At 26.5% G+C, this 25,940-nt stretch overlaps 1 protein-coding gene across 1 annotated transcript; it reads right to left on the bottom strand.

Moving 5' to 3' along the window:
• LOC129963684 (transcription factor Maf-like) lies at nt 1-25,678 on the bottom strand. Its single transcript, XM_056078189.1, has 2 exons — nt 23,937-25,678; nt 1-2,819 (listed from the first exon to the last, which is right to left on the bottom strand). Exon 1 carries the CDS (start codon nt 25,204-25,206, stop codon nt 23,980-23,982), a length of 1,227 nt encoding a protein of 408 aa, XP_055934164.1. The 5' UTR covers nt 25,207-25,678; the 3' UTR covers nt 1-2,819; nt 23,937-23,979.
• Nucleotides 25,679-25,940: the final 262 nt, after the last annotated feature.

Below are 25,940 nucleotides of genomic sequence, written 5' to 3'. Positions count from 1 at the left end.
TTCCAAGGATAATAACAAAGTTTATTTCGTGTAACATGAAACTAAACAAAAGACAATATAGTAACAAAAATTTAAAATAATTGGTACAATAAGCTAGAGTTTATCTCTAGGTTATCGGTGGTAGAAACAAATTACTTGCATTCCCTGCAACAAAACAATTCAAACGAGAGAAACATAAAAGTGATATTTTCTGTTAGGCAAGTTATTTAGGATGTCATACTAGCTTAAATGCACACAAGTTTAGCACAAAATTCAATTTTCTATCAATTTAATAATTTAAATCCTGAAAACGCTTTACTAGAAAAATTAGAACGTTGAAAAAAATTTACAACGTACTTAATTTTCTATATCTCGTAGAAATACATGTAAAAATTATTCAATATTTCAATGACGCTATTTTTATTATCCGATTAAAAATAGTTCTGATATTAATATACATGGATGAAATAAAAAGACCAATAATTAAATTACACAACATATTACAAGATTTTTTTTTTTTAGTTATCACTTATTCGAAAATAATCTGAATAGTTTCACAACATTTGAGAAAATTATTTATATATATACTTTTTTCCGACGAAAAAATATCAAAACTCAACACAATAGGACTTTGAACCAATAATTTGACTCCAAAATAGAGCTAACTTAAATTGCACAAAAATATAAACTTAACAAAACATAAAAACACAAACCATATTTCACAAAACATTTACATCAGAAATAAGTCCAAAAACATTTTTTTTAATATCACTCGAGATTAGTAAACATCCTTGAAATTGGTACTAAATAAAAGTTTTTTTACGTCTTTAATGAACTTCTATATGAAGGGATTGTTAGACAGCACTTCACATAAACAATTATAATATTCCTCAATATTAGAAGCAAATTACATCAGTTTTCTAAAAGATCTATAAAGAAGTGAAAACGATGTTTTGAAATGAAATTATTGAATACGATATTAATTTTTATTGCAGGAGATTTTTTTAAGTATTTTAATTAAAGGTTTGGATTATAAGTTAACTTAGTTCTCCCAGATTAAAACGGCTTTTAATAAATAAATATGTGTCGCCTTTATTTTAGTTACAATAGGAAAGTATAGTTTTCCTTTAAAAGGTGGGATAGTTTTCTCGAATAACTGAAAAGGGCAAATACCTTTACCAACTTAAACAGCATCTTATTTAATAAAGGTGGGAAGTATAATATATTTTATTAAATTATTAACTGTTCACAAAAAAAACCCTGTGATACTTACTATTGAACAATTTTTTTTAACAAGAAAAGTAATATCTTTACCCTGAATTAGATCTTTTTAAATTATTCTACCATGTTTTTTTAAAAATTATTTATAAAGGCATTCAACTATTCACCAGAAATATTAAACTATCTGAAAAAGTATTCCATAGACGTTTCACATTCTCCAGACGGTGGGTATCACAGCAATTAGAAAAATAACATTTCTTTTTCTTTTTTTCCTTTTTTTTACACGTAGCAAATTTAATACTCGAAAGAGCAGAAACATATTTCTGCTCAAAATAGTTGTCTACTACGTGAAATTTCTATCAAATTCGTATGTAAAATAGGAATAATAAAGACCATAAAATTACTCGTCTTATTCATTTTTTTAGATTATTGAAGAGTAGGATTCACTTCAAATTTAATATTTACGGAAGTCTGACAACGCATTATTAATTTAAGAGAAAAAAATAAATACAACTAAGGAATTATAATTGTTCAGCATTTTTTATGAAGTGATAACTCAAAAACATTAAATAGTTAGCTAAAAATGTTTTGAATTTATGAATAATTTTTTTAATTTATGAATAATAATTTAATTTCATTTAAACGAAATTTAACGAAGAATTTCAAGTGAAAATTTTCAGAATATATTAAATTTTTTTTCGTCAATTTGAATTACATATTGCAAAATATTTTGGAAAAAATTACTTATAGCTACTAATAATATTTATATAATTTCAGAAATATTTAAATTTCTCCTGCTTTTTTCAAACTAATGAAAATGAAAATAAGTTCTGACAACCAAGTTATAATAAAAGAAAGACACTATAAAGAAGAGAAATGTGAAAAATATAGGATTGGTAAAATTGGCATAACTGTTGCATTATCATTTTTGTCGTCAAATACGCCAGATAAACATTTTTTGAAAATGAATCAGAGTGTCAATAGTTCGACAACAGTTTCTTGAACATATTATTTGAATTTATATTTTCAATTAGAAAGCTTTCTGCCTTTTAACATTAAATTTTTCAAATGCATCTACAGATACATTTCAGTGGATTCAGTCACACATGAACTGAAATTACAGCATTTACCAAGTAAAGTTCTGCAATATTTACAGTCGATATTTTCTAAATAGAAATGGCAATCACAGTTTTTATTTTCATTGCCAATGAGCTCTGTGAAATCTCCAAGAGTTCAGAGTATATTTGCAAGCAGATTTTTTTTTTCTAAGACAAACAAAAGTAGAGTACACTGTAAAGCATCAATATCTGTTCGAAAGAGTGAAATGCCTTCTTTTAATGCATAAAGTCTCCTTTGTCTGTTTGCTTCTCCTGTGCGGTGGTTATTTGCGTCTTTGTATTCAAAAATTTCAGTTTTATTCTGGGAGCGCACAAGCTCTCCACTGTTTCGGCACTTAATTCTGTCACCTTTACCGTTGTTTCGGCAAGTTCACAAATGTAAAGAGGTAACAAATCGTTCAGTAAAGTTTTAAAAGTGAAGTGAGAATATCTTTCTCTTGGGTGTCCTGGCCTTCATTCTTTCATTTCAGGGGATTCCAACAATTGGTCAAGATTCAGAACCTGAAATAAAAAAATTATTGTCAAGGTTTTAAAAGTTTAATTATATATAATAGCATTAAAATATTTTATTAAATTAGAAATACTTTATTCTCGATTTAGAGTGCAAAAGAAAAGAGAAACGCAGAATTACCAGAATTTAAACAGAAGGTAGCAAATATATATATATATATATATATATATATATTCAAACAGCTTTTTGCTTATTTATGTTATTCAAATGAGTCTGAAATTTAAAAATCAGTAACACTACTAAGATACGGAAAATTAAAATATAAGAATGAAATTTTTGCCGTATTTTCTCTCTACATTGAAAAATGTTACCTAATTAGGATAATATAACCCCAAAAAAGGTTCAACCATACCGCTCTGAAAACAATTATTTTGATAAATGATTTTTTAATAATTAAACTTTTGTCGAAACATGAATAGTTTTAAATAATATATTTTCAGAAATTTAAAAATTCTTAAAAACGAAATTCGAAAATAACTGCAGTTAATTGAAACCTTTCGATAAAACTGGTAATAAAATATATTAATTGTTATTTTATCTTTCATATTTTTATATATTGATGCAATATATGAAATACGATGTTTTTACCAAACGCGTTTTACATATGTTATAAAAAATATTCCACAATTTAATATAATATTAAATTTGAATGATGATATTTCTTAAATAAAAATGCTATGGGCAATTCTTAATACAAAATAAGTATTCTAAACATAAATTAATTATTTTATTTCTTCTTCTTATTATTATTTAAAATTGTACAGAATCGTATCAAGATTCAAGTATGAAAATATTTTTTTTGATTATCTTGAATCAATCGTTCTATTTTTAAAATTAAATTTAAGAAATCCAATCGTTAAAATTATTCGGAACCTTTTTTTGACAAAGGAGTTCGTATACAGAAGTAGCTATTCGAAGAATTCAGAATTCTTTAAACAAATTCTGTACATTTAATAACTACTTTTGAAGAAATTTATTTTGGTATTCATGAACAGACTGAACTTTTAAGAAATAACTGATAAAATAAAATAAATTAAATTAAAGCATTTCCAAAAATTTATGAGCTAGGATTTTTTCATGCATACGAACAGATGCATAAGTTACATCCAGTTTATGAAATAAACAATCATGTCCAATTATATGTATCAATTACATAATTACTAAGCCACAAATAGTAGCTTTTTTTAATGAAATTATGAATCAAAACAAAAGTAAATGTATGTGACTAAAAATTATACAGAGTATTCCATTTTCAGGTTCTTCTAATAAAATGGAAAAAGCTTACATATTGTGAAAATAGTTTCGAGCAACATTAGAAGTGAACGATTATATAAAGCAGACTTTGAAATATAATTTATTTCCAATTATTAAACCACTTTTTATCGAATGTAACCACTATTTTTGTAGAATGAAATTTTTAAAATGTCATTTCTATTTTTGATTAATCTACCTATTCAAGTAATTTAAGATATTCTAAGTAAGTAATTAGATTAGACTGTACGCATATGTAAGAACACGTAAAGTGTACTCATGCAAAGGACATATTATAGAAGAAGCAAACGAGAATTTGTATCATAGGTGTTAGGAATCTAAAGCGTAATTTAACGAATATTTGGTAGTTTTAGTCTTACAGAAAGGAGAAAGCTGTTAATTAAAAAAGTAATGAATTTATTTTACATTTGTCCATGTAAGCTGTCTTTATATAAATAAAAAGTCAGTGTAGCAACGTATATAAATTCCCCACCTCTTCCTAAATCCTGAGCTGAATTCAAACAAACATTCCAACCTTTGATTTAAGAGAAAAATTGTGTCAGTTTTTTTTTTTAAAGTTTAAGCTCATCTAAATATTCAGTTAGTTAAAAATTAATGGAAATTTTTATAGAACAAATTACCTCTCAAGAAATATTTTTACATTATCTTAAAATTCAAAGTTTCATTGATGCCAATTTAATGTCTATGTAATTTTTCCTTTCAATTTTTTTTTTATAATTTTTCAAAATATAAATAATTGAATAGATATCTTCGATTTTAAAATATAATTTAAAGACGCTCCCTTGTTATTCAATATAGTGAGGCTTTAATAATAACGAGATATTTAATAATAATAATTTTAGTCTTATATGTAGGATATAACTATACTATATATATTATTATTAAAATTGCATTAATTAAAGATTAATAAAAAGTTTGGAGTTTTGCCTCTTGGCAAAGAATGGTTTTAGAAAATATCTCAAAAAACTGTTTTCACACCATATTTAAGATTTTAAAAATTAGTCTTTTTTAAAGATATAATTTTGATTTTGTTACAATAGATTTTTTTCATTTTAGAAATTTTCCAAAATTAATTTTTTACACAATCTGCAATAACATTTTCTTTTGGACCAAAGAATAAGAATATAAGCTAAGAAAACGTTAACAGAATTCTTGAAGATTATCAAGAGAATAGTTTAAAAGAGACGATTAATAATTTATTTCTCTAATAATTAACAATTTTATTGCTTATTTACTTGTTTTATCATTAATAAGTAAATAAATATTTTTTTAAAAAATAATAAAAGGTTCAGTAGAATCTTTCTAAAACTTCCTTTTTTCTGAATAAAACTTGAAATACTGTATACTAAATAGTAATAATTAATAAAGAAAATTTTCTAACAGCTGTTTTTAAAAATTGTCTGGCTCAATTGATAATTTCATTTTATGCTTAACATGTTTTAGATGATATAATAAATTTGACATTTAAAATATTGCACATGAAAGTATTTTGATACGTCGATTATATCAGCTAGTCACAAGACAAAACTTAATCTTTATAGAACCATTAAAACTGAGAAAAATTGATATTAGATTTCATGGGATTTAATTGTGAAAAATTGTTCACTGAATGATAGTTGTGGTTTTGTTTAATTTACAAATTCATCAAATATAGTTTTTTAGAGTGAAGAAATATAAATACGCTGCTAATATAAGCTATTCGTTTATCTCTTTGTTAATACGCATCACTAAATAAAATTATAATTTAAAAGTAAACAGGATGTTTTAAATTTCAACAAAGAATCTTAATGCTATAATTTTTCTTAAACACTAAACAGTTCTTAATTTCAGGAAACTAAGTAGGAATCTCTCAGGGACTCAAAGACAAACTAAAAACGAATTCGAGACTTTAATTCTGTAAAAAAGTAAAAGAAAATCTTAATCTAAATTTTAACTAATTAAAATCATTTCAAGCATAAAAAATTTTCTCCTCAAGAAACAAGCGAAGGCAAAATGGGAAGAAATATTATTGATTCAGAAGTAATTCAGTTAGAACAATAAATTTTAATCATTAATAAACATAATAGTAATAATACGCAAGTTAATAGATTAAGATCCGACGAGAATAATACGAAATTTGTGAGCTATATTAAGTTGTAAATGAAAATGCAGTATTTGTATGAAACACTTGTAATTGACAGAAAAAACCTGTCCAACGAATGAAACAGAATACCATTTCTTTAAAAAAATATCCTTTGATATTAGCACTGCAAATTTCAGTGCTAATATCGAATTCTTTAATCACGTTGAGAGTAATATAATTTCAAGCAAATTTGCTAAAATTAAAAAATTCCGTAGCAAAGAAATATTAATAAAATATATATATGATTTATTTTCTGAAACTCAGAAATTTTAGTAATGCAAGTTGAGCAGTTAAAAAAATCTGAAATAAAGGTTCGCCGAAATGAGAATACTCAAAAATAATCAGAAAAGAATTATTAAAAAAATTTTTAAGTATCAGATTAAATTTGATATCAGTAATTTACTGGTTTAATGAATAAATGATGTGTAATAAATGAAGTCTATCGTATTATTCCTGACGTGTGAAAATAATTTTTACACTTCACTTTTTTTTCTTTTCGACGCACTAATTTTGGTATTTTTTAATTCAAAAGTTAAAGTATTTTATAAAAAAATGCAAAGATATATTAATAGGATAAATATAAAAAGTTATTAAATAATATTTTCAAACAAACATTCAAAAATATGCTTACACTACACAGAATTTTATAATTTCCCACTTTTTTACAGTTTTATTATTTAATAAATGTGATTAATTATTTATTATTCTATGATTAAATCATTTCTTTTATCCGATGTAAAAGTTAAAAGTCTGAACGAAAGTTTGTGAAAACTGCAGTTTAATACTTGAAAAGTTCCAAAAATTAATGTTAATTTCTCTAAACTTATATAGATATATTATGCAAAAAATAACAGTTTTCGAATTTTATAAAAATTTTGTTTACATAAATTTAAATGAAATTAGTTTGTAATTTTTCTGGTTTACATCTTGTTTTAAAACTGAAAAAAAAATCACGCCGTATAAAATTTATCAGACAGGTTCTGTTTTAATTACTGAACTGAGCAAATATTCTTAATCTTTTTCACACGTTTCTAACCCAAGTCATTTTTATATTAGTTTTTAAGAACTCAATATTTCTTGAAAATAGAAAAACGAAATTTAATTTGAATTCAGTCACTTATCATGTTTATCTGAATCAAACATAAAAAGTAAATAATTGCAAATATTTTATAAACTGATTTGCCTCTAAGGTTCAACATGGCCTTTCGGATTCAAAACTTGTTTAGTCTTCCAACAGTTAGCACAACAAATTATAAACATGAGATTTAGAATTAAAAACACTTTAGAAACTAAGTTATTTAACATTCAAATACAGACAAAAGTTTCCCTAGGAATAATTTATTCCTAAATATCAAGGGTTATAAATAATTTATTTTGAAATGCAATGAGTTGATAAGCTGAAAAATGCGAAAGAACACAGTTACAGTTAAATGTTTTTTGTAGCTTAAACAAGAAGTTCCCTGGATTATACAATTTATTATTAGAAATGTAACTTTTGAACACATTTGAATCGAAACTTTTGATTTAATTTGAAACTAGTAATCTCAGATTTCGCTTTACTTATGTAACTTATTATTTTTTTGAAGAATTGTTATCATAAATATATTTAATTATAAAAACTAAGTTAGTGTATTGCTTCTAAAAACAGAAAAATACAAATTTGGTTAATTTTTAACTTAAATTTTTCTTACGCAGTAACTTAGTAGATCAAGTGAAATACCTAAAATGAAAAAAATCTGATGGAAATAAAAAAGCATTACCTTATTGATTAGTTCCGATTCAATTTTAAAATATAATTGGAAGGTGATGCAAAAAGGGGTTGTTTTTAAATATTTGCAATATGTAGACATGTAAAACATGTCTTCTTAAATATTCAAATATTCATGTTATTGAATTCTGCCAAATGGATTCAGATGCAAAAAGTGTCATCAAGGCAAATTTGATTTAGTTATTTTAAGATATTTAAACCATAATGCCCTTCTGACGTTCAATTTACACTCTTAAAGTGTTTCACATCTATGACCGTAGAGATTTGGACATGGTGTCAATCAAAATAGTAGTTTCTAATTAAATGATGTTTTGACATTTCAAAGAACAATTTATTCAATAATTTCAAGTTTTAGACACCATTATAGATATTGATCAATATAAAATGTATATATAATCTCGAATTCTTTTAATATAATATTAATCTTTTAAAAATAGTTTTATGCTTAAACTTTTGTGAACTCAATTATTTTATAGTTTTTTATTTTAGATTTTCGTCATTGTTTGTTAATAATTCTGTACAAATTATCCACACTAATTTCTCAGCTTTTAACAGTAACAGCATTGCCATTCTTATGTTTAGCAGCAAACAATATTTAAACACTTTTCATTGCATTAAATAAAAGTCTAAAAATATGCTGAAATTGATAAATATAGTAATAAACGATTTTCAAGCATACATGGCATACCGTTCCTCTCGCAAAATTAATCACTTCAAATTAATAGTCAGGAACTTCTAATAGAAATATTCGCGGTAAAATTTTATCATCTATGAGAAAATTCACGTTAAAAATTTTCTGCTTTCAACGTCTGCAAAGCCCACCGTTTCGGAGCGAGCAGCTGTCCCGTATTAATTTCTAATCTTATTGAGGTCTAATTAGAGTGTCCTATATGAAATGTCGGTGTCCCACCGAGATCATCCGACCACGGATCTGCCCCTAATGAATTGACCGATTGGATTAATTAGGAATGAAATTGGGGGCCCGCGCCTAAGTCCTGCCTGATTGTTATTTCGGTTTTAAGAAGATTCCGAAAGATGAGACTTGTCTTCCGCGTTAATTAATAAATGGTCGCACGGCTGGATTGGCGGTAACGGAATCCGGAGTAGAGTTCACTTAATGAACCGATCACCAGATCGCGTAGGATTCATGTAATTTAGAAACTTTTTGCGCATTTGTGATGACAACCAAGTATTTGAATGGGAAATAAAAAAAAGTTGGTAGAAAATGAGATTGAAAGTAGTCAGAACAAAAATTCAATCACATTCTTAACACATTGTGTTAATTAACGAAAAATGGATTATTCGATTGAAAAATTCTTACAATATGATGTTCTTATAAATTAAAAAGAATATTATGTAAAAATAATTCTTACAAAATATATTCTTAAAAATGAAAAAGAATGCTAGAGTGCAAGAATATTATATTACATTACTTTCTAAGAATACATAATTCTTAGAATATATATTCTTATAAATAATTTCGAATTGTTTAACGTAATATACTATTTGTTTCACATGATAATTGAAAAAATATTTTTATTTACTTCAAAATTGTTATATAATAATTGTTTAATAATTATACACTTCAAAAACAATGTTAATAAAAAAATTGATTGTGAATATCAACTTTTACTTTGAATTAAAAAAAATTAAATTTTAAGCATACCCAGCATGATAACTTAAAAGCCTATGTGAAATGCTACAATTTGTCGCCTATTGAAAAGTGTTCTTTTTACAGTGAGCTAGGATAAAATCTAGGTCGCTAAGCACTTGAATATATTGAATTCATCCCGTAAATGTACGTTTATTAATTGTTTACTAAAGAATAATATACTATTCCCCCTTACTTTCTTTGCCTTTGTACTGAGCAAATCATTCTTTACATCATTTTGTACATATAGTAACACTACTTACTCCGTATTATTTAGACTTTATTTCTTATTTTCTTTTTACTTGCTTATATGTGTATTTTTTTTAAGTATTTGTATTTTGTATATCTTATTTTGATCATACTTCCAAACCTTCGCCAATATATAGTCTTAATTACGTTATGTTTCCGTTAGCATGAGAGCAATTTTTGTTCTTTTTCATTGTTGTATTTATGTATATTCTTGTTTCAACCTTTTTATTCGCAATATTTTTTCCATTTTAAACTTCCTGCTATTAATGAGTCTTTACTAACGTTTGTAAGTCTTGTTTTATACTTGTTGGCACAGAAGGAGTTTATAGTTAGAGCCTCAAAAAAGTGATAGAATAATTAAATAAATATTTTTAATGAACTTTTTCAACTTAACGAATTTTTAAATAAATATTCCAATATTTGCCAAGTATAATCATAATAATTTTAAATAAAAAATATACAAAAACTATAAACGACAATAACACTTAGTACTCGTAAGCAACAGAATTTAAAAATGTGTTTTCGGCATGCATTTCTTTTTTCTTTTCATATTTTCTTATTCCATATTCGCTAAATAATTTGTGGGATTCAATAATGAATACAAATGAGAGGTTTTGAATAAAAATTAATACAGTTAGTACGTGAAGAAAGGATATTGTTTTAAAGTTAGAGGTGTACATTAAAGATTTTTCATGATTATTAAATAGAAGCAAGTTCGTATAAGCAAGCGTGTTGGTGAAATTCAAAAAAAATTTTTCCGTATGTTTTGGGAGAAAGAATTTTTTTTCTTCAAAATGTGTTTCGAAAAAAAAGAAATTCTTCGAAACTACAATGATTCATTTAAATAGTTCACATAAATAAAATAATCCCCATTTTCATTCAGTGAAAATGTATTTTTTAATGCCAAACTGATTAAAGACAATATCTCACACAAATTAAAATAGGTAACATTTCAAAGAAGATTTGTTAAAATATAATATTTCTATTTAATTTCTATATTAAATCTCTTAACAACTTATAATTTATTTTAACTATCCCTGCAATTTACTATACACATTTATAAATTTATTCTTTACCAATTATTCAGTAAATGTAATAGATAATTTTGTCTAAAATGCACTAAAATATACGTTATCATTTATTCGTTGTTCCAATTAGTAGCATACCAACCATTTATTGTGGCCTAGTCTCAAATATTAAAAACTTCCTAATATTTAAACTTGTTCTTGGATTTATGAAATCCAGTTGACGATGCGATCAACTTTATTTCAACTGTGTAAGCTTTAAGTAAGCAATTTTGACGCAAAAATTTGATTTTTGTTTCAAAGAAATTTCTACAATAAAGAAAGGACGCGTAATTTTAACGGATATTCAATTTTTCCAAGTAAGTCAAAGAATCTGAGAGTTCAACTGCAGTTTAAAGAATTTTTAAATATTTGCTTGTGACATAAAATACTGATAAAAGCAGCTTTGTATTTTCACTTAGAAGTGTATTAAATTACCATTTCTAAATTATAAATGCTCTAAAGTTGCATAAAATGAAGAGATATATGTGGCTATAAAATGCATTAATCATTAAATGTGTTTCAATTAATATAATATATTCAAGGCTAAAACTATATAAATTTGAAAGAAAATTTTACTGTTTTATGGCGGCAAAGATTAGTAGAACAGTCATTTACTTTTTATCAACTTGAGTAATTGTTTATTGTTTTACAAGAGAAAATTTTAAAAAGATAAACCTGTTTAGTTACAAAATGTTAATATATTTATTAAGAATTCATCGATGTAATATTTATTCTACTAGAAATTATTTGTGCAGATTTAATGAGACTATTACGACTTAGGAAATATATTAGCTTATTTTAAGTAAATTTCCAATTTCCGCTGAATTTCTCTGGGAAATAAATAGGCAATCTCTAAAATTTTATAATTTTATCTTTTAGCTATTTTTACATTTACCTTTTAAATATTATAAAATATTCATTTTTACATCAACAAAAAAATTGGACAAATTAAAGCATACGATAGTAAGTGAAATTCGAAAAATATTTAAAGAATATTTTTGTTGGATAAAAATTAAAATCTATTAAATTTAAAAGAGAGCATCAGTTTTTTTAATAAATGTTTTATTTAGCACAAAATATTTGTGGTAATTTACAATTGGCAACATTTTTATTTTTCTACTTCAGCCAAACGATTATTCGATAAAATTCATTGCAGAAGGCTTGTTAAATTCAGAAAAAGGATAATTTGAGCAGAAATACAGTAAAATTGAATTAACACCGAATCTTTGAGGTAAGATTTTGTGATGTATAATTTCCTAGTATTTTTCGTGCTTAATTTTACATAATTTAAAAACATTTTAAGGAAGTATAATTTTGTTTTTATTATAAAGCTCTTTCACCAACTGCTTACATTCTATGTTTTTATTATAAAGTTCTTTCACCAACTGCTTGCATTCTATGTTTATAATGTTTAGGAAATACTATGATTTCAATTTTCGCAGCCATTGACTGATATTCTTTCACCACTTTTAGCATTAAATGTTAGTTTGTTTGTATCTTTTTTAGGAAGCAATAATTAAGCAGTAAAAATTTATATTCCTTAACTACTTAAAATATTAAAAATATTATAAGAGTCAATTTACGAAAACAATGCTCCAAATATTCTTCTCTCTAATTTAACTTTGAATTAAATAACATGGATTTTCTGTGTTTTTTTTTTTATCAACAATAAGCTATTTATTTTTAAAAACCAATTAAAAAATAGATTTGATTCTTAGTTAATCAAGTCTTTAAAGACCTTTTCTTTAATACACTTCATCTAATGTAGCATTATCATTCTATTTTTAAGTGCAGTGGCAGTTAAGCAGCGATATTTCTTTTGAATACATTTTATTTATTTGCGTTCGCTTCAATGTATTAACCGTTAACTTCTGAAACGCTCTGAAAATCCAGTTTTATTTTCATTATTTTGGATTGGTCCTGCACTCTCGAGAGTGTACTAATTTAAATTTCAGAAAAATATTTTCATTTAAATTTATGAATATGGAATCGAGAACTTAGTGTTCGTGTTGAAAATTTAAATTTAATTAAAATAAGAAAAAATTGTGTTTCAAAATCTCGACTTGGAAATTCATAAATAATTCTGTTACATTATAATCGGAAATTCAAGCTCATGTTTCAAAATTTTTAATTAAACAATTTAGGCAAAAAAAACCCCCCGATTGATGACCAATTTAACGCTATTGCAATAAGTAAGTGATTATGTTTCAGTTCACACTTGCATGCATTACGGCAATTAAGAACTTCCTTTTTTACTGATTTTGCCTTTACTATGGAAATGTTAGAAAAATTCTCAAATTTTTTTTCCTAAAATCAAACCAATTACATTTTGTTTTAGATAGATTACTTGACACAATAATGACAGATTACTTAATACACTAATTAATTTTGGAAAAAAATGTAAAATTAGAAATTTTTTATAGTGTTTTGACAGAACAGCTTTGTTTTTCAACAGCTATGTTAAAAATTATTTTTCGGAATTGGTTTCTTAGAGCATTAATAAGTCGAATTACAGGTTGCGATTTTCATTATAGCTTGAATGGCTATAAAAATAATTTGTTAAGATACCAGAAAAATCAAATCAATCAAGAAATTCAATCACAACTATCGCATAAATGTAATAAAGTTACTATGTTTTTTCAAACAAAATAGTTTCTCGCTTTATAGCGATTCATCTTCAGTGTGTTAGAGTAATCGTTCCATATAGGAACTAATTCAATTTTTATCATGTAATGCCTACCAGAAGAAGGGTTTTAAAATTTATGCTAAATGATCAAAATTAAATTCTTATTAACTTGCGGAAATTAAATTAATTCTTTATTATTTTAGAGAATATGTTTATAGAAGAAATAACCATGGTTAGATTAAAGAAAAAAACCCAGTTCTATTGAAGATTATTGTGGATTTTAAAGTCTTTTATATCAAATCAAAAAATTATTCATGATTCCAAACTAATGCTTTATAAAGATTACGAAAGAGTTTTAACTTTTTTCAGCAGCAAAATCCGTCCTTTTTTCTATATAGTTAAATTTAAATATCTTTATAACTGTGAAAGAAGCCTTCCGCAATCTAAAGCACAATATCTACTCGAAGACATAAATAGCTAAATTTATATATATATATATATATATATATATATACTGTATTTTTATTTGATTTTCTGGCTCAAGAACAATTTACCTAAATTTAAGGAAAAATAAGGGATAAAAGGTATTTAATTTTCAGCGTATGACATACAAATAAAAAGTAGATCATAATCATAATCAAAGTAGATCATTGTTTTTCTTTTCTCATTAATTGAAATTAATGGATTTAATACATAAAATATGGTTTGGTAGATTATAAATCTTAATTTACTCAAATACCATGATTTTCTTTTGTTTTAAGTAAACTTTTGAAATAAGATACTTATTTCCAAGAATTGTTCTGCTCGAGGTTGAAGTAGAAGATTTTGTATCATAGTAACAAAGATATTATTAATAAATGTTCTAAATACTTATCATTTGTATACGTATTTTAAAATGAAGAAAGATAACAACAATTTGAGTGTTAAATTTTAAAAAATAAAACAAATGCATCCTTTTGGGGCGTCATAGTAAGATAAATGGTTTGAAAATTTATCTAAAAGATAATTTACTTCGCTTGCTTATAAAAATTGAAAATAATATTTTTACCACTAAACTGAGTTATAAACAAATATAATTATTTCGGAAATTATTAAATATGTCATCGACTAAGTTTCAAAATCTTCTAAGTTCTAAATTTTTATGAAAATGTGATTTATTTGGATTCTAAAAGATTACTTTAATTAATTTAAAATCCTCGTTAAGTCAGTCTGTTCATCCAAATAATGCTCTTAATGAACATTTTAAACAATCAGCAATGTCTGTTGGAAGAATTGATTTTTTTTATTTACATGATTTTTGAAACTAAGTCGATGATGTGTTCACTGCAGTGCAAAACAATTATGAAAATAAGAAGAGAAAAATGTTAATCTCATCATTTTTAAATAAAGAACTAAACGAATTTAATAGTTCGATTCTTGCATCTCTCATAAAATTAAATAATGATTATTCTAAATTAATTTGAAATTAATAAGTTTAGAAAATATGACTACCGTCTCTTATCCATAGGATAGAGCCTTAAAAATATATTTATTAGATATACGTTTTCATATAGTGAATATCTATAAAAAAATTTAATATAATAATATGCTTGTATATTTGTAAGCCAATTAAAAATTCACACTGAATAATAATATACAAAATTATTTTCCAGAAGGTTAGAATAAAGAAAACATTGTTTTTCCCCCCATTTGAAGCTGTTTTGAGAATTCCCTAAATGAAGAATCATTTACATATAACTCGAACTAACACAACAACAATATTTTGAAAGGAATAAAATGAATATCATGAGTAAACAAAAAAAATTTAAATATTTTATTCGATTTTTTGAATAGTTATATCAATTCGAACATGCATCATAAATGATGAGAGATGCCCAACTATAAATTTAAAAAAAAAGCTGTAGCAAAAAAAAAATGTCTAGATGACGAAAACAAAACTCTGAACAGATAGAAATTTTTTGGGCACTTACTTAATGACATTTAATTGAAAATCCCATTTAAAATGAAAGAGATGTATTTACATAAATAATCGGAAGACAGAAATTCGAAGCTGAAAAGTAAGGAGGATAAGTTTTAGAAACAATGGAATGATGAAAGCAGGGGCAGACTGTGTAGAGAATATTTTTAAGTGTAAAAAACATGAACGGAGTGTGAAAAATACCTCACAGTAAAGCCTTTCAGTTAAATTTTGAAATCGGCTTATTGCTTCAAATTTCTTTTGAATAATGTTGAATAGATTTTATCAATATTTGTTTATAAAATTAATGCATCTTATGAATATTAAATAGTAAGGATTTGATATATAGATATAAGTAATCTTATAATATTTTAACAATATTAAATATTTAATATTAATTGAACAAATGTGTAACAGATAATTTTCCAAGAATTTTGGTACTCAAAAAAACAAATTGTTATATATATATATATATATATATATATATATATATATATATATATATATATATATATAACAATTTGTTTTTTTGAGTACCAAAATTCTTGGAAAATTATCTGTTACACATTTGTTCAATTAATATTAAATATTTAATATTGTTAAAATATTATAAGATTACTTATATCTATATATCAAATCCTTACTATTTAATATTCATAAGATACATTAATTTTATAAACAAATATTGATAAAATCTATTCAACATTATTCAAAAGAAATTTCTTTCGGGTAACATTTTATCGATCACGCCTTCTTTTCTCGATTTTTCCTTTAAATTTCATCTTAATGCTTAAAAAATTAAACTAAAACCATGGTATTCAAAAAATTAAGCAAATTACTACTATTTTTTTTAACTCTCATGAAGTTCTTTCCTTAAATATAACTTTAAAAAGTATAAACTCAAAAATTCCTTTAAAAGTGGCAAGTCACCTCTTGTTTTGTAATAATTAAAGAGCGGAAAAAAGCTCACTCTGAAAGGAAATAAATTTTATAATTATTTATCTGATAAATAGAAATAAAAGTATTAAAATGAAATATTATTATAACATCTATTCAATGATCTTTATTGCTTATATTTGAAAAAGAAACGATATAAAATACTTTAAAAAAATTAATAATTATCTATAGCCTTATATATTTCTCCAAACGCATCTTCGATTCCATGATTCGTTACAAACATTATGAAATAAATCTAACGAAAAAAAAAAAATGTTTCACATTTATATAAAAGTTAGTTTTTGAAAAATATAAATATGTATGTAAAAATATGTATAACAGAATTATGCGAAGTTTTTACTTTAGTGTAATTTATTCTTACAGTTTCATTCGGGAATTGTACTCTTTTTTTGGATTCAAAATTCTTGTCGAAATTAAATGTTGTTAGTATAAAATAAGATTTTAAAGATCGCCAAATTCAGATAATGTAATCACATTAAAAAAAAGGTGTTAGAAGGTCATTTTCTGTATGTTTCAAAAGGAATCAAGATACGAAAGAAAGAAATAATAAGGAAAGTTTCTTTCAAAATTTAACATGAAAAGTAATCGTGCCAAACAATAAATGAATAATTTATGTACCTCATTTAGTTACAAAGGAATTTTTCAGACATTTATTTCTCCTTTTAACATATAACCCATGAAATTTTTAATAAAATTCAATACTAAATGTAGATGATCTAGAGTGTACCTAAACTAATATCACTTCCATTTTAAAATAAAAATTGAAAATAAGACGTTATATTTTGACCACTCTTTTTTAAAGCTATAAGAGTGAGTCTTAAAGAGCTGTACAGATCAAAGAAAATAAAAATTAACCGAAGTAATTATTTTTGGCAAAATTGGAATCAATTTATAATTTTTCTTCTGTTGTTCCATTCAAAACTAACCTTGACTTTTAATACCATCTTCCGTTTAAAGCGGCTCTCAGCTAAAGGACGTCTAAACACTTTCCTCATTCCGACTCCAGCTTTACTGAGTCGTCTAAACAAAATGAAATCGGATTTAAGGCGCCAACCCACACTACAGTAAGACAAATTTGCAACAGGAATAAATTATTGAATGACAGACAAAACTTTTTGCGTCATTGTGTGGTGTCTATCGTTTTCAAAGCAAGCACCGAATATAACTGATTTGTAATAATATTTTGTCCCAGACGAAGTCATTTGTAGCTAGAAGTGCTGATCTAATTTAAAATTTGGCTGCTTTAATTTTTTCTTCGTAAAAAGTACTAATAATTATAAACAAGATAATAAATAGATTTACACGTTTGTTTTAACAAATGTAAATACTTGTGAGAAGCAATTCCATCTGAAGAAATAAAAAGTGTTTTTTTAACGGCTCATCTTCAATAATTTATTTGAAGCAGACAGAAATATGTAAGGATTTTAGCATCTCAACGAAAAATTTGTCATATTTACTCTGAAATAAGGTTGTATTAGAGAACAACATCAAATCAAATCAAAAGAAATAGAAGGATATTTTTTGTAAAAGATCTGCGACTGGGAGTTTTAAGACAGACAAAATAAATATTGGGCATATTTGCTTTTAAAAATTGCTTTAGTATAATTCACACGAATTCGATAACCGATGAATGATGCAATTTTCCGAAGTTTTATTTTTCCATTAATCTTAATAAAAAATTTATTGCACTAATTAAAACGCGCATACACAAACATATTCCATGTACACAGAGTTGAGAAGCCCTCCTTTAGGTTTCTGGTGTACTTCTATTTCAGAATCGCAACATGTCGTCAAAAATAATTGTATCTGCATGCTTTACAACCATATATGCACAATCTATCATTCATAAAAAGTTCTCTTAAGTGTTAACAAACAGTTTTTACTGATGATCTTGATTCCCTATTTTTGATGTTTTCTGACAATATATTTGGGGATTATCTTACGAATAAGCAATTTTTATGCCATCGTGAACTGAAAACATTTATCAATAAATGTTGACAAGATAGTTTATAAGTCTTTTTTCTAATTTCAATGCTATATTTTTAAAAAAATGTTTGTAATTATAGCCTTTTGATAACTTGCTTACAAATAAATGTTTTCACTTGAAAAAAGTTTTATTTAATTATTCTCCTTAACTATGAGTGATGCCACTTAAGTTAAGAATTTTTTATCATAAATAAATCATTTTGGTATAATTTCATAGCTCAAGATGAAAATAGTGTATATGTTTGGAAAAATTTATCCAGCAAAATTTCGAAGTCAAGTTTTCTGACAATTTTACTAGTTTTCCCTTGCTTAACTAAATCTACGTGAAAGTAAAAATATTGCTTTGAAATGTACGAATTTGTTTCTACAATTAATTTATAGAACAGCTTCTACAATAGTTCTACATATGTATATACTCGACTTACAAAAATACATATAATATGATTTGTTTTATTGTCTTTAGGAAATTAACTGGCCAAAAAAATGTCGCTAAAATGTATCTAATCTAAAATGCCTAAATCTAATTTTTAAGTCAGTTATTTTTCTTACAAGATAAGATAAAATAAAGTACCCAAAAACTATTCGTATTTAAAAACGATGATAAATCTTTACAACGTTGAAATATGAACAATTTTATTTTGCTTTAGATCTGAAATGATGGAATCCCTTACAAGAGAAACAAAATTCAGAAGTAAAAATTAGTTATGAATGATCTTTACTTTTTTATACTTAAAAATGCTTACTTCTCCATATGTTCTGAATAAGTATAAGAATTTCTGTTATAATCTATTCTTCATTATTTATATCAGAAGGTATAAATAATGATTAAAAGTTCATGTTCGCAAAAACTAGGGAATGTTTCAAACTGAGAATGAAATAATAAAAGATAAGCATTTTTTTCTTTTATTCTATAAGGACGTCTGAAAACTAAACAATGAAAGTTATCCTGAATGAGATGGAAACCAGTTATAATGATTAAGAGCAAATGAAATATTATAGGGGTGAGCAAAAATATGCCAAACCGAACAACAATGTCACACATTGTTTGTTCAATAAAACCTAAGATTGTTCAAATATGCGTAATAGCGATGAAACATAGATCCGATCGGACTGTCCCTATTACACTCCTACCCTTGTTAGGACCCCTTATCGGGTATCCTATGCCGTTCATGCTCCAAGCCAACTTTCAACTTAAAAATTGTGACGGAATGAATTAGACGATTTGCCAAATGGACTACATAATTCAACATCTTCCATGCGTCGTCTGTTGTTTCATATTCATTTTGAAATATATAATTTTTGTGAGCATTCAGTAGTTCAATTAAGTAAAATATAGTAAATTTATTCTTAATCTATTTTTTTTAGGTATTTTTTAAAAAATTTCGCGAAATTTGTTACTGGTCGCACCAATACTTCACAAAAATTGAAATTTAACTGCTTGATCAGATTTGTTCTATAATGATAGACTTCCACAAGAGTAGTTTTTAAGGACTCTTAATAAAATTAAATCTAAATAATCGCTAAATAAAGTCGAAGCATAATTATCTTATATAATAAGCAAGAAAAAATATTTTCCCTTTGAAAATCAACGAGAACTATTTCGTTCTAAAAATAATCATTCTTAGAAATGAATGAAGAGATTGTTAGAATGCGAAACAGTTAAGTTAAAATGTTCATTAAGGCTATAATTGAATAAATTACTTTGACTATCCTGCTTTGATGGATGAATTGGGAAACGTTATTTTTAAGAATAATCGCGGAATATTCTCAAAACTTTAGGTACGCTGCTTATTCCGATCAGAAATTTCTTGATTCAAAAATTTTCGGTTGGAAAGGATTTTTTTATTATTATTGTCATTTATCCGACTGAGAAAACGTCTTCACTACTAAAATTAAAGGCCGAGATAAATAAATTTTCAAAGTTACAAATGTGAATACTTCCCTTCGAGGGATATTACTTTGCTATTCGGTAAGCTACATTGTAAAGTTGCGAATTGTTTTTTTTCATCCATTAAAAATTTATTCATGTATTTATTTATGCAAAACTTATTCATGTATTAAAAATTAACCAATCTTTTAACAAGCTGATATAAGTTGAAAATTCGATATTTAAACTGAACTTAAAACTTTAAAATTCTGTTTCGCGTAGATTAAAATAGCCACATTTCACTTCATTAATAACTTATATTATCTAAAATGATGATGAGAAGTCGAAAAAAACTCAGATTGTATAATTAGTTATATCAATATAACAAGCTACAACAAGCAAGTAGTACAATCGCAAGTGCGGGGGGAGGGATTGTAATCCAACCATTCCAAGAAATTAAAGTAAAACTGTTCTACCTTAATTAGTCTTCAAATTTTAGACTTGCCACTAATAAGTAAGAGTAATTGATACATCTAATTTTATCAACACGCCCTAGAAAAAATTTAGAACTTAAAATTGCAATGGAATTATTAATTTTAATTAACTTCTTTCACTTTTTAATTTTGAAAGTTGCATGCTTCCTTTTTATGTATAAATATGTTATAGAGATTTAATCAAAAATATATGGATGGATTTAATGAGATTTCTAGTTGAAAGCAAAACTTATTAACGAACTTAAGAGTTTCAGATTTTAAAAGTACAACATACCCGATTTTGAAAATATGCAAAAATTTAAATATAAATTAATTTTATATTTGAAAATTTTGTAGGCAAGAACAATTAATTATATTTATGAAGAATATCCAAGATTTACGCTATTTATTATGAATAAGAAATAAAATCTACAATTTTAAAATATTTTGACTTAACATTAAATAACATTACAGAAGAGATCGGAACAAAGAATTTTGATAAATAAATAAGTTTTTATATTTCTTTCATTTTTTTTCTTATCGTTTCTTTTACAACATTTTTTGAAATAAGACATTACAACATTTCTTCAAAAACTGAAGGTTTTTCTGTTAGGCTGTTGATTATTTTTACTTTTACATGATATGTTTGCATTAAAATACTAAGAAACAGCACTTCTTGCAGTTATAGTTTCGATGATTATACACAATAGAAAATGTAATTTTCGATGTCAAAATCGTTTAAAAATTAAGAAAATTGCAAATGTGTCAATTATTGTTTATTGTGTTAAGATACGTTTATAGGACTGTTTTATTTGGATTAATTTAAAGCGTATAATGTAACTTAGAAGAGAATTTTCCTTACAATTCAGTATAAGATTAAAATTTGTGAATATAAGAAAATATTAAGATTATTTATATTGAAAATTGAATCGTTCATTTGAGACTATATAAAAATATCACGATATTTGGAGAGGAAAATAATGTTAAAAAATTCATGAATATTAAATATTTGGAAAAAAAATGCGAATATCAAAGAGCATTTTAAAATTGTAAAGTTTGTAATAAAGATTTCAAATAGAACTGAAGCTGAAAATTTTTGAAACATAAGTGTCTTTAATTATTAACCATACTGAACATTTAATTTTATATGATTCAAATTCAACCTAGAAAATGAATTATATAGTTATGACTGCAAATTTTTAGACTTTTGATTAACTTTGAGTAAGAGATTATTTTTATATATACTGGATTAAAAGTTACAAAAGAAATAATTTGAAAGACATTGAAGCAGCATATTGACTTCAGATTTAGTACATGAGAATTGGAATAAACGTATTAAGTTATTTGAGCAAGCAATATTGTCAAGACGTCTTGTAGTTTAAGAATATAAAATTAGCGAATTTTGGAAATTTATTCTTTTTTAAGATATTTCATCATAAATTCCTTATCTTTCTTAACAAAATTCGTAAATGAACTTCGGGCTTTTTGCTATTAACACAAAAATAAGTCTCTCATTCTGAAAATAGATTTTTTTTAAAATATTCCAATGAACAATTGTTATTATATTCTGAGCTTCAACCTGATCGAACTTTTAAAAAATTTCATTTGCGCATGGAATTAGGCCATAAAGTATAAATTCAAGGTTTATTGGTTTAAAATTATTAATATCCAAAAAAAATTTGGACCAATCTAATTCACTTGGTTTTTGTTCGTACGTATATATATATGTCATAACTATTTTTTTGTTTTTGTTTTGTTCCATCACAAAACAATTGAATGCTAACATTAAACGACAAAACTATATAATTACCGACTTGTTAATTATGAATTTGGAAAATAATATTCAAGATATTTTAACATCAATTCCAAGTATAATTAAAAACTTTATGATTAAAAAATAAATTTAAATATAATAACTTGCTTGTATGCACCATCCATTAAAAATTAGAATATTTTAAACATCTCTTACTTGAATACTGTCCACTTATAAAAACTTTATAATAAAAATGCAGTCTCTATGAAAAGGAAATTTTTGATGATCAGAGAATGGGTTGGGTAAAAGCTATAGGAAACCGGAAAAAATATATGTATTTTTCTTCTTGTTTTTAAGTCTCAGATTTAAGCAGACGAATTTTCTGAATTTAATAAATGATTTTAAAACTATCCTTAAAGAATTAGTTACCATTTAAGGATATCCTTTTTATTTATTTGACATGTCAATGTAATTCTATGAGAAATTTAATTATTTATTTACGTATAAACAAAATTTAGATTTCTTTAAACATTCAGGATGTAAAAAACGATTCCATAATTTCTTTTTCTGACTTTGAAAAAAAAAAGAATGCAACACATTCTTAAAGTGAACAGATATTAAGTAGTTCACTCATATAACCATGGGAGTGTAACATAATTTTAAATATGTGAAAAACTGATCATTTTTAATTATTGACAAAAAAATATATATATAATATTCAACAGCACGTTTATGCAAAAACGAATTTGTTCATGTAATAGAAATTAAGTACAAACAAATCATTTCTTTTTAAGCTCTTGATAGGCTTTTCAAATATTTGAATGATTGATGACAAACCTAAATATAAGACATTTAGAATCGAAGTTGAATAATAACTGATACGGAAAAGATATAGAATTTATAGCATGAGAACATGTGCCTTATCAGAAAAATAAAGCTGTTTCCGATAAACTCAGAAAACCCAGACTTAACTATTGCTTTTAATCTTTAATACTTCTATAGATAAAGTTTAAACTTTTTATCTATAGAAATATTTAAAATTGAAAAGGATTGCGTAATCTGTTTTTTACATGTACACTTTTATATACCTAAAGCGTAATCCATACTAATAAAAGTAAGTTTTTCTTTAAAATAAAGTAAGCTTAATTTTTATTTTACTTACTTTATCAATGAAACTAAAAGTAACCGCATATAATATTTTTACTGGAGCTTTCAAAGCAATCTATAATTTTTCACTGATTTATTCATATTTAGCTTTATCAAGGTTTCAAGGTTATTAATAAATTTAATCTTTCTTATGTTGAAAATATATGATATAAATGCATGCAGATGAATTTTTATGAAATGTTAAGAGCTTACCAATAAATCATCGCCATTCTTCTGTTGTCACCCCACTATGATGTCATATATAAAATTCTGGAGAGCTTGGACTGCTGGCATTTGTACTGGACAGAGAACCCTGTTGTGAGAATTCGCGGGATCGAGCAAGGGAAAGTTGTTGCTTGAGCTGTTGCTTGTAAAAGTCTCTTTCCTGAATGGCTATATCTCGGTCATGTATAGCTTTATCTCGGTCAAGTATTGCTTTCTCTTTTTGCTGCCTTTCTGCTTCTCTTTCTCTTAATAATCGGTCCCGTTCCATTTGGAGGGCCTGATTATTCTTCTCTAGTAAACATTTTAAGGCAATTCTTTTTGTTCTACAGTTCTGGGCATAACCTCTGTTTTTCAGAGTCCTTCGCTTTTGTTTGATGCGTGTTATGACATCGCGTGGGTAACCATGAAGTTTTCTGTTCAGGTCACGGACCGATAAAGCAATAAGCTGTTCATCATTCAGTCCACCATCAATTTCAGCAGTAGGATCAGTCAACCGCATCATGGATCTTGCGTTGGATCCAGGAGAACTGTTACCGCCATTCGAAACATGATTGAAAGATGGCGATGGTATATCAGTCAGAGAATCACAGTCATCGCTGGCTGAGAATGAGCCTGATGACGAAGAACCTGGAACAGATTCTACGCTTCCTCCATAACCATTCATACAAGAGTTCATCTTTGGCTGCTGTATATGTTGTTGTTGCTGTATGACATGCTGGTGGTCATCAATGCCAAGCGGTGAGGTCAACATGTCACCATACGCACGTCTAAGCATCCAGCTCTCGATGTCATCAGAATTCCGGAGATCAAGTGGTTGCGCTGGTAGCCACAGCATGCTTTCCTCCAACAGGTTAGTGCGGCCGTCGGGCTGCATCGCGGGACTCTCGCCGGGTACGGCTGCTACGGAAGGCGGAGACGGTGGAAAACTGGGATGATGATAATCTGGCGCAAATCCTGGCGTGCTACCAGTCAGTACGACAGCTCGTCTACCGCCACCTGGCAGAGAACCCACGGCAGGGCAATGCATTTCTACCCCTGGATACTGGAGAACCCCTGCTCCTTGATGCTGCTGTAAATGTTGCTCCATATTCACTTGTCCATTTCTTTGTTCGGATGAGCTGCAACAGTTTATGTTCTCAGAAGAAAGGTGGACACTCTCCATCCTTTGCTTCAGATTCTCATCTAGAGAATTCAACTCAAAGTCTTGCTTTAATTCGAATTCTTGCTCCATAGGAACTAGGGCTAGTTTTAGAACCATCGGACCGAGAAATCCTTTTCCATAAAGACACGACTCTCTTTTGCTTTGCAGAAATGACGTCGAAAACAAAAGGCGCAACCCTCTCGACAATAGGCAAGTAAACCGACCTTGGCTTGGATTCTTTGGGTTCCAATCCGCGTTCCAAAATAGTTCGTGGGGAGAAGATCTTGACAAACGTCTTCGAGATGGGGGAGTGGTAGTGAGACGAACCCAAACTAAACAATGCTGCAAAGGGAAGGAAGTATTCAACTTCTCTCGCGCTAAAAGTTTTATCTTTCTATATCACAGCAAAGGAAATCTAAATGCGCGAAAAAAAGCGAACACGTGCTTTTTTCTCTTTATCCCACCGCTTGTCTATCAGGACTTATTCCGACGTACTCCGTGACACGGGTGCACACAGAGCACTGAATTTACTTCGGTAAAGAAAAGTCCCACACGCCCGCAGCGCCGCGCTTTTAAGCTTTTCCCGCTCTGAGGACCGTCTTCCTATTTATGACGTTCCGGGGACATTTAGTGACGTCACGGGATATACTTCAACCCTACCAATCGGAGAGAGGCTCCGTCCCTTCCGATATGGATAAAAGTTTTCAACTTTTCCCCCCGACTCCTATTTTAATTTTATTTTATTCGCTGGCTTTTTTCGTGTCGTTATGACGTCGTTTTCGATACTGTAGCAGGTAGGATTTGTATATATCTGTCTCGTAGTTAGTCTAGAGTTTCGTTTATGTTTTTTA

This window comes from Argiope bruennichi, chromosome 3 (assembly GCF_947563725.1).
Source record: "Argiope bruennichi chromosome 3, qqArgBrue1.1, whole genome shotgun sequence".
NCBI lineage: Eukaryota > Metazoa > Arthropoda > Arachnida > Araneae > Araneidae > Argiope > Argiope bruennichi.
Note: the sequence above shows the minus strand (reverse complement) of the source record. Positions and strands in the feature narration are given on the sequence as shown.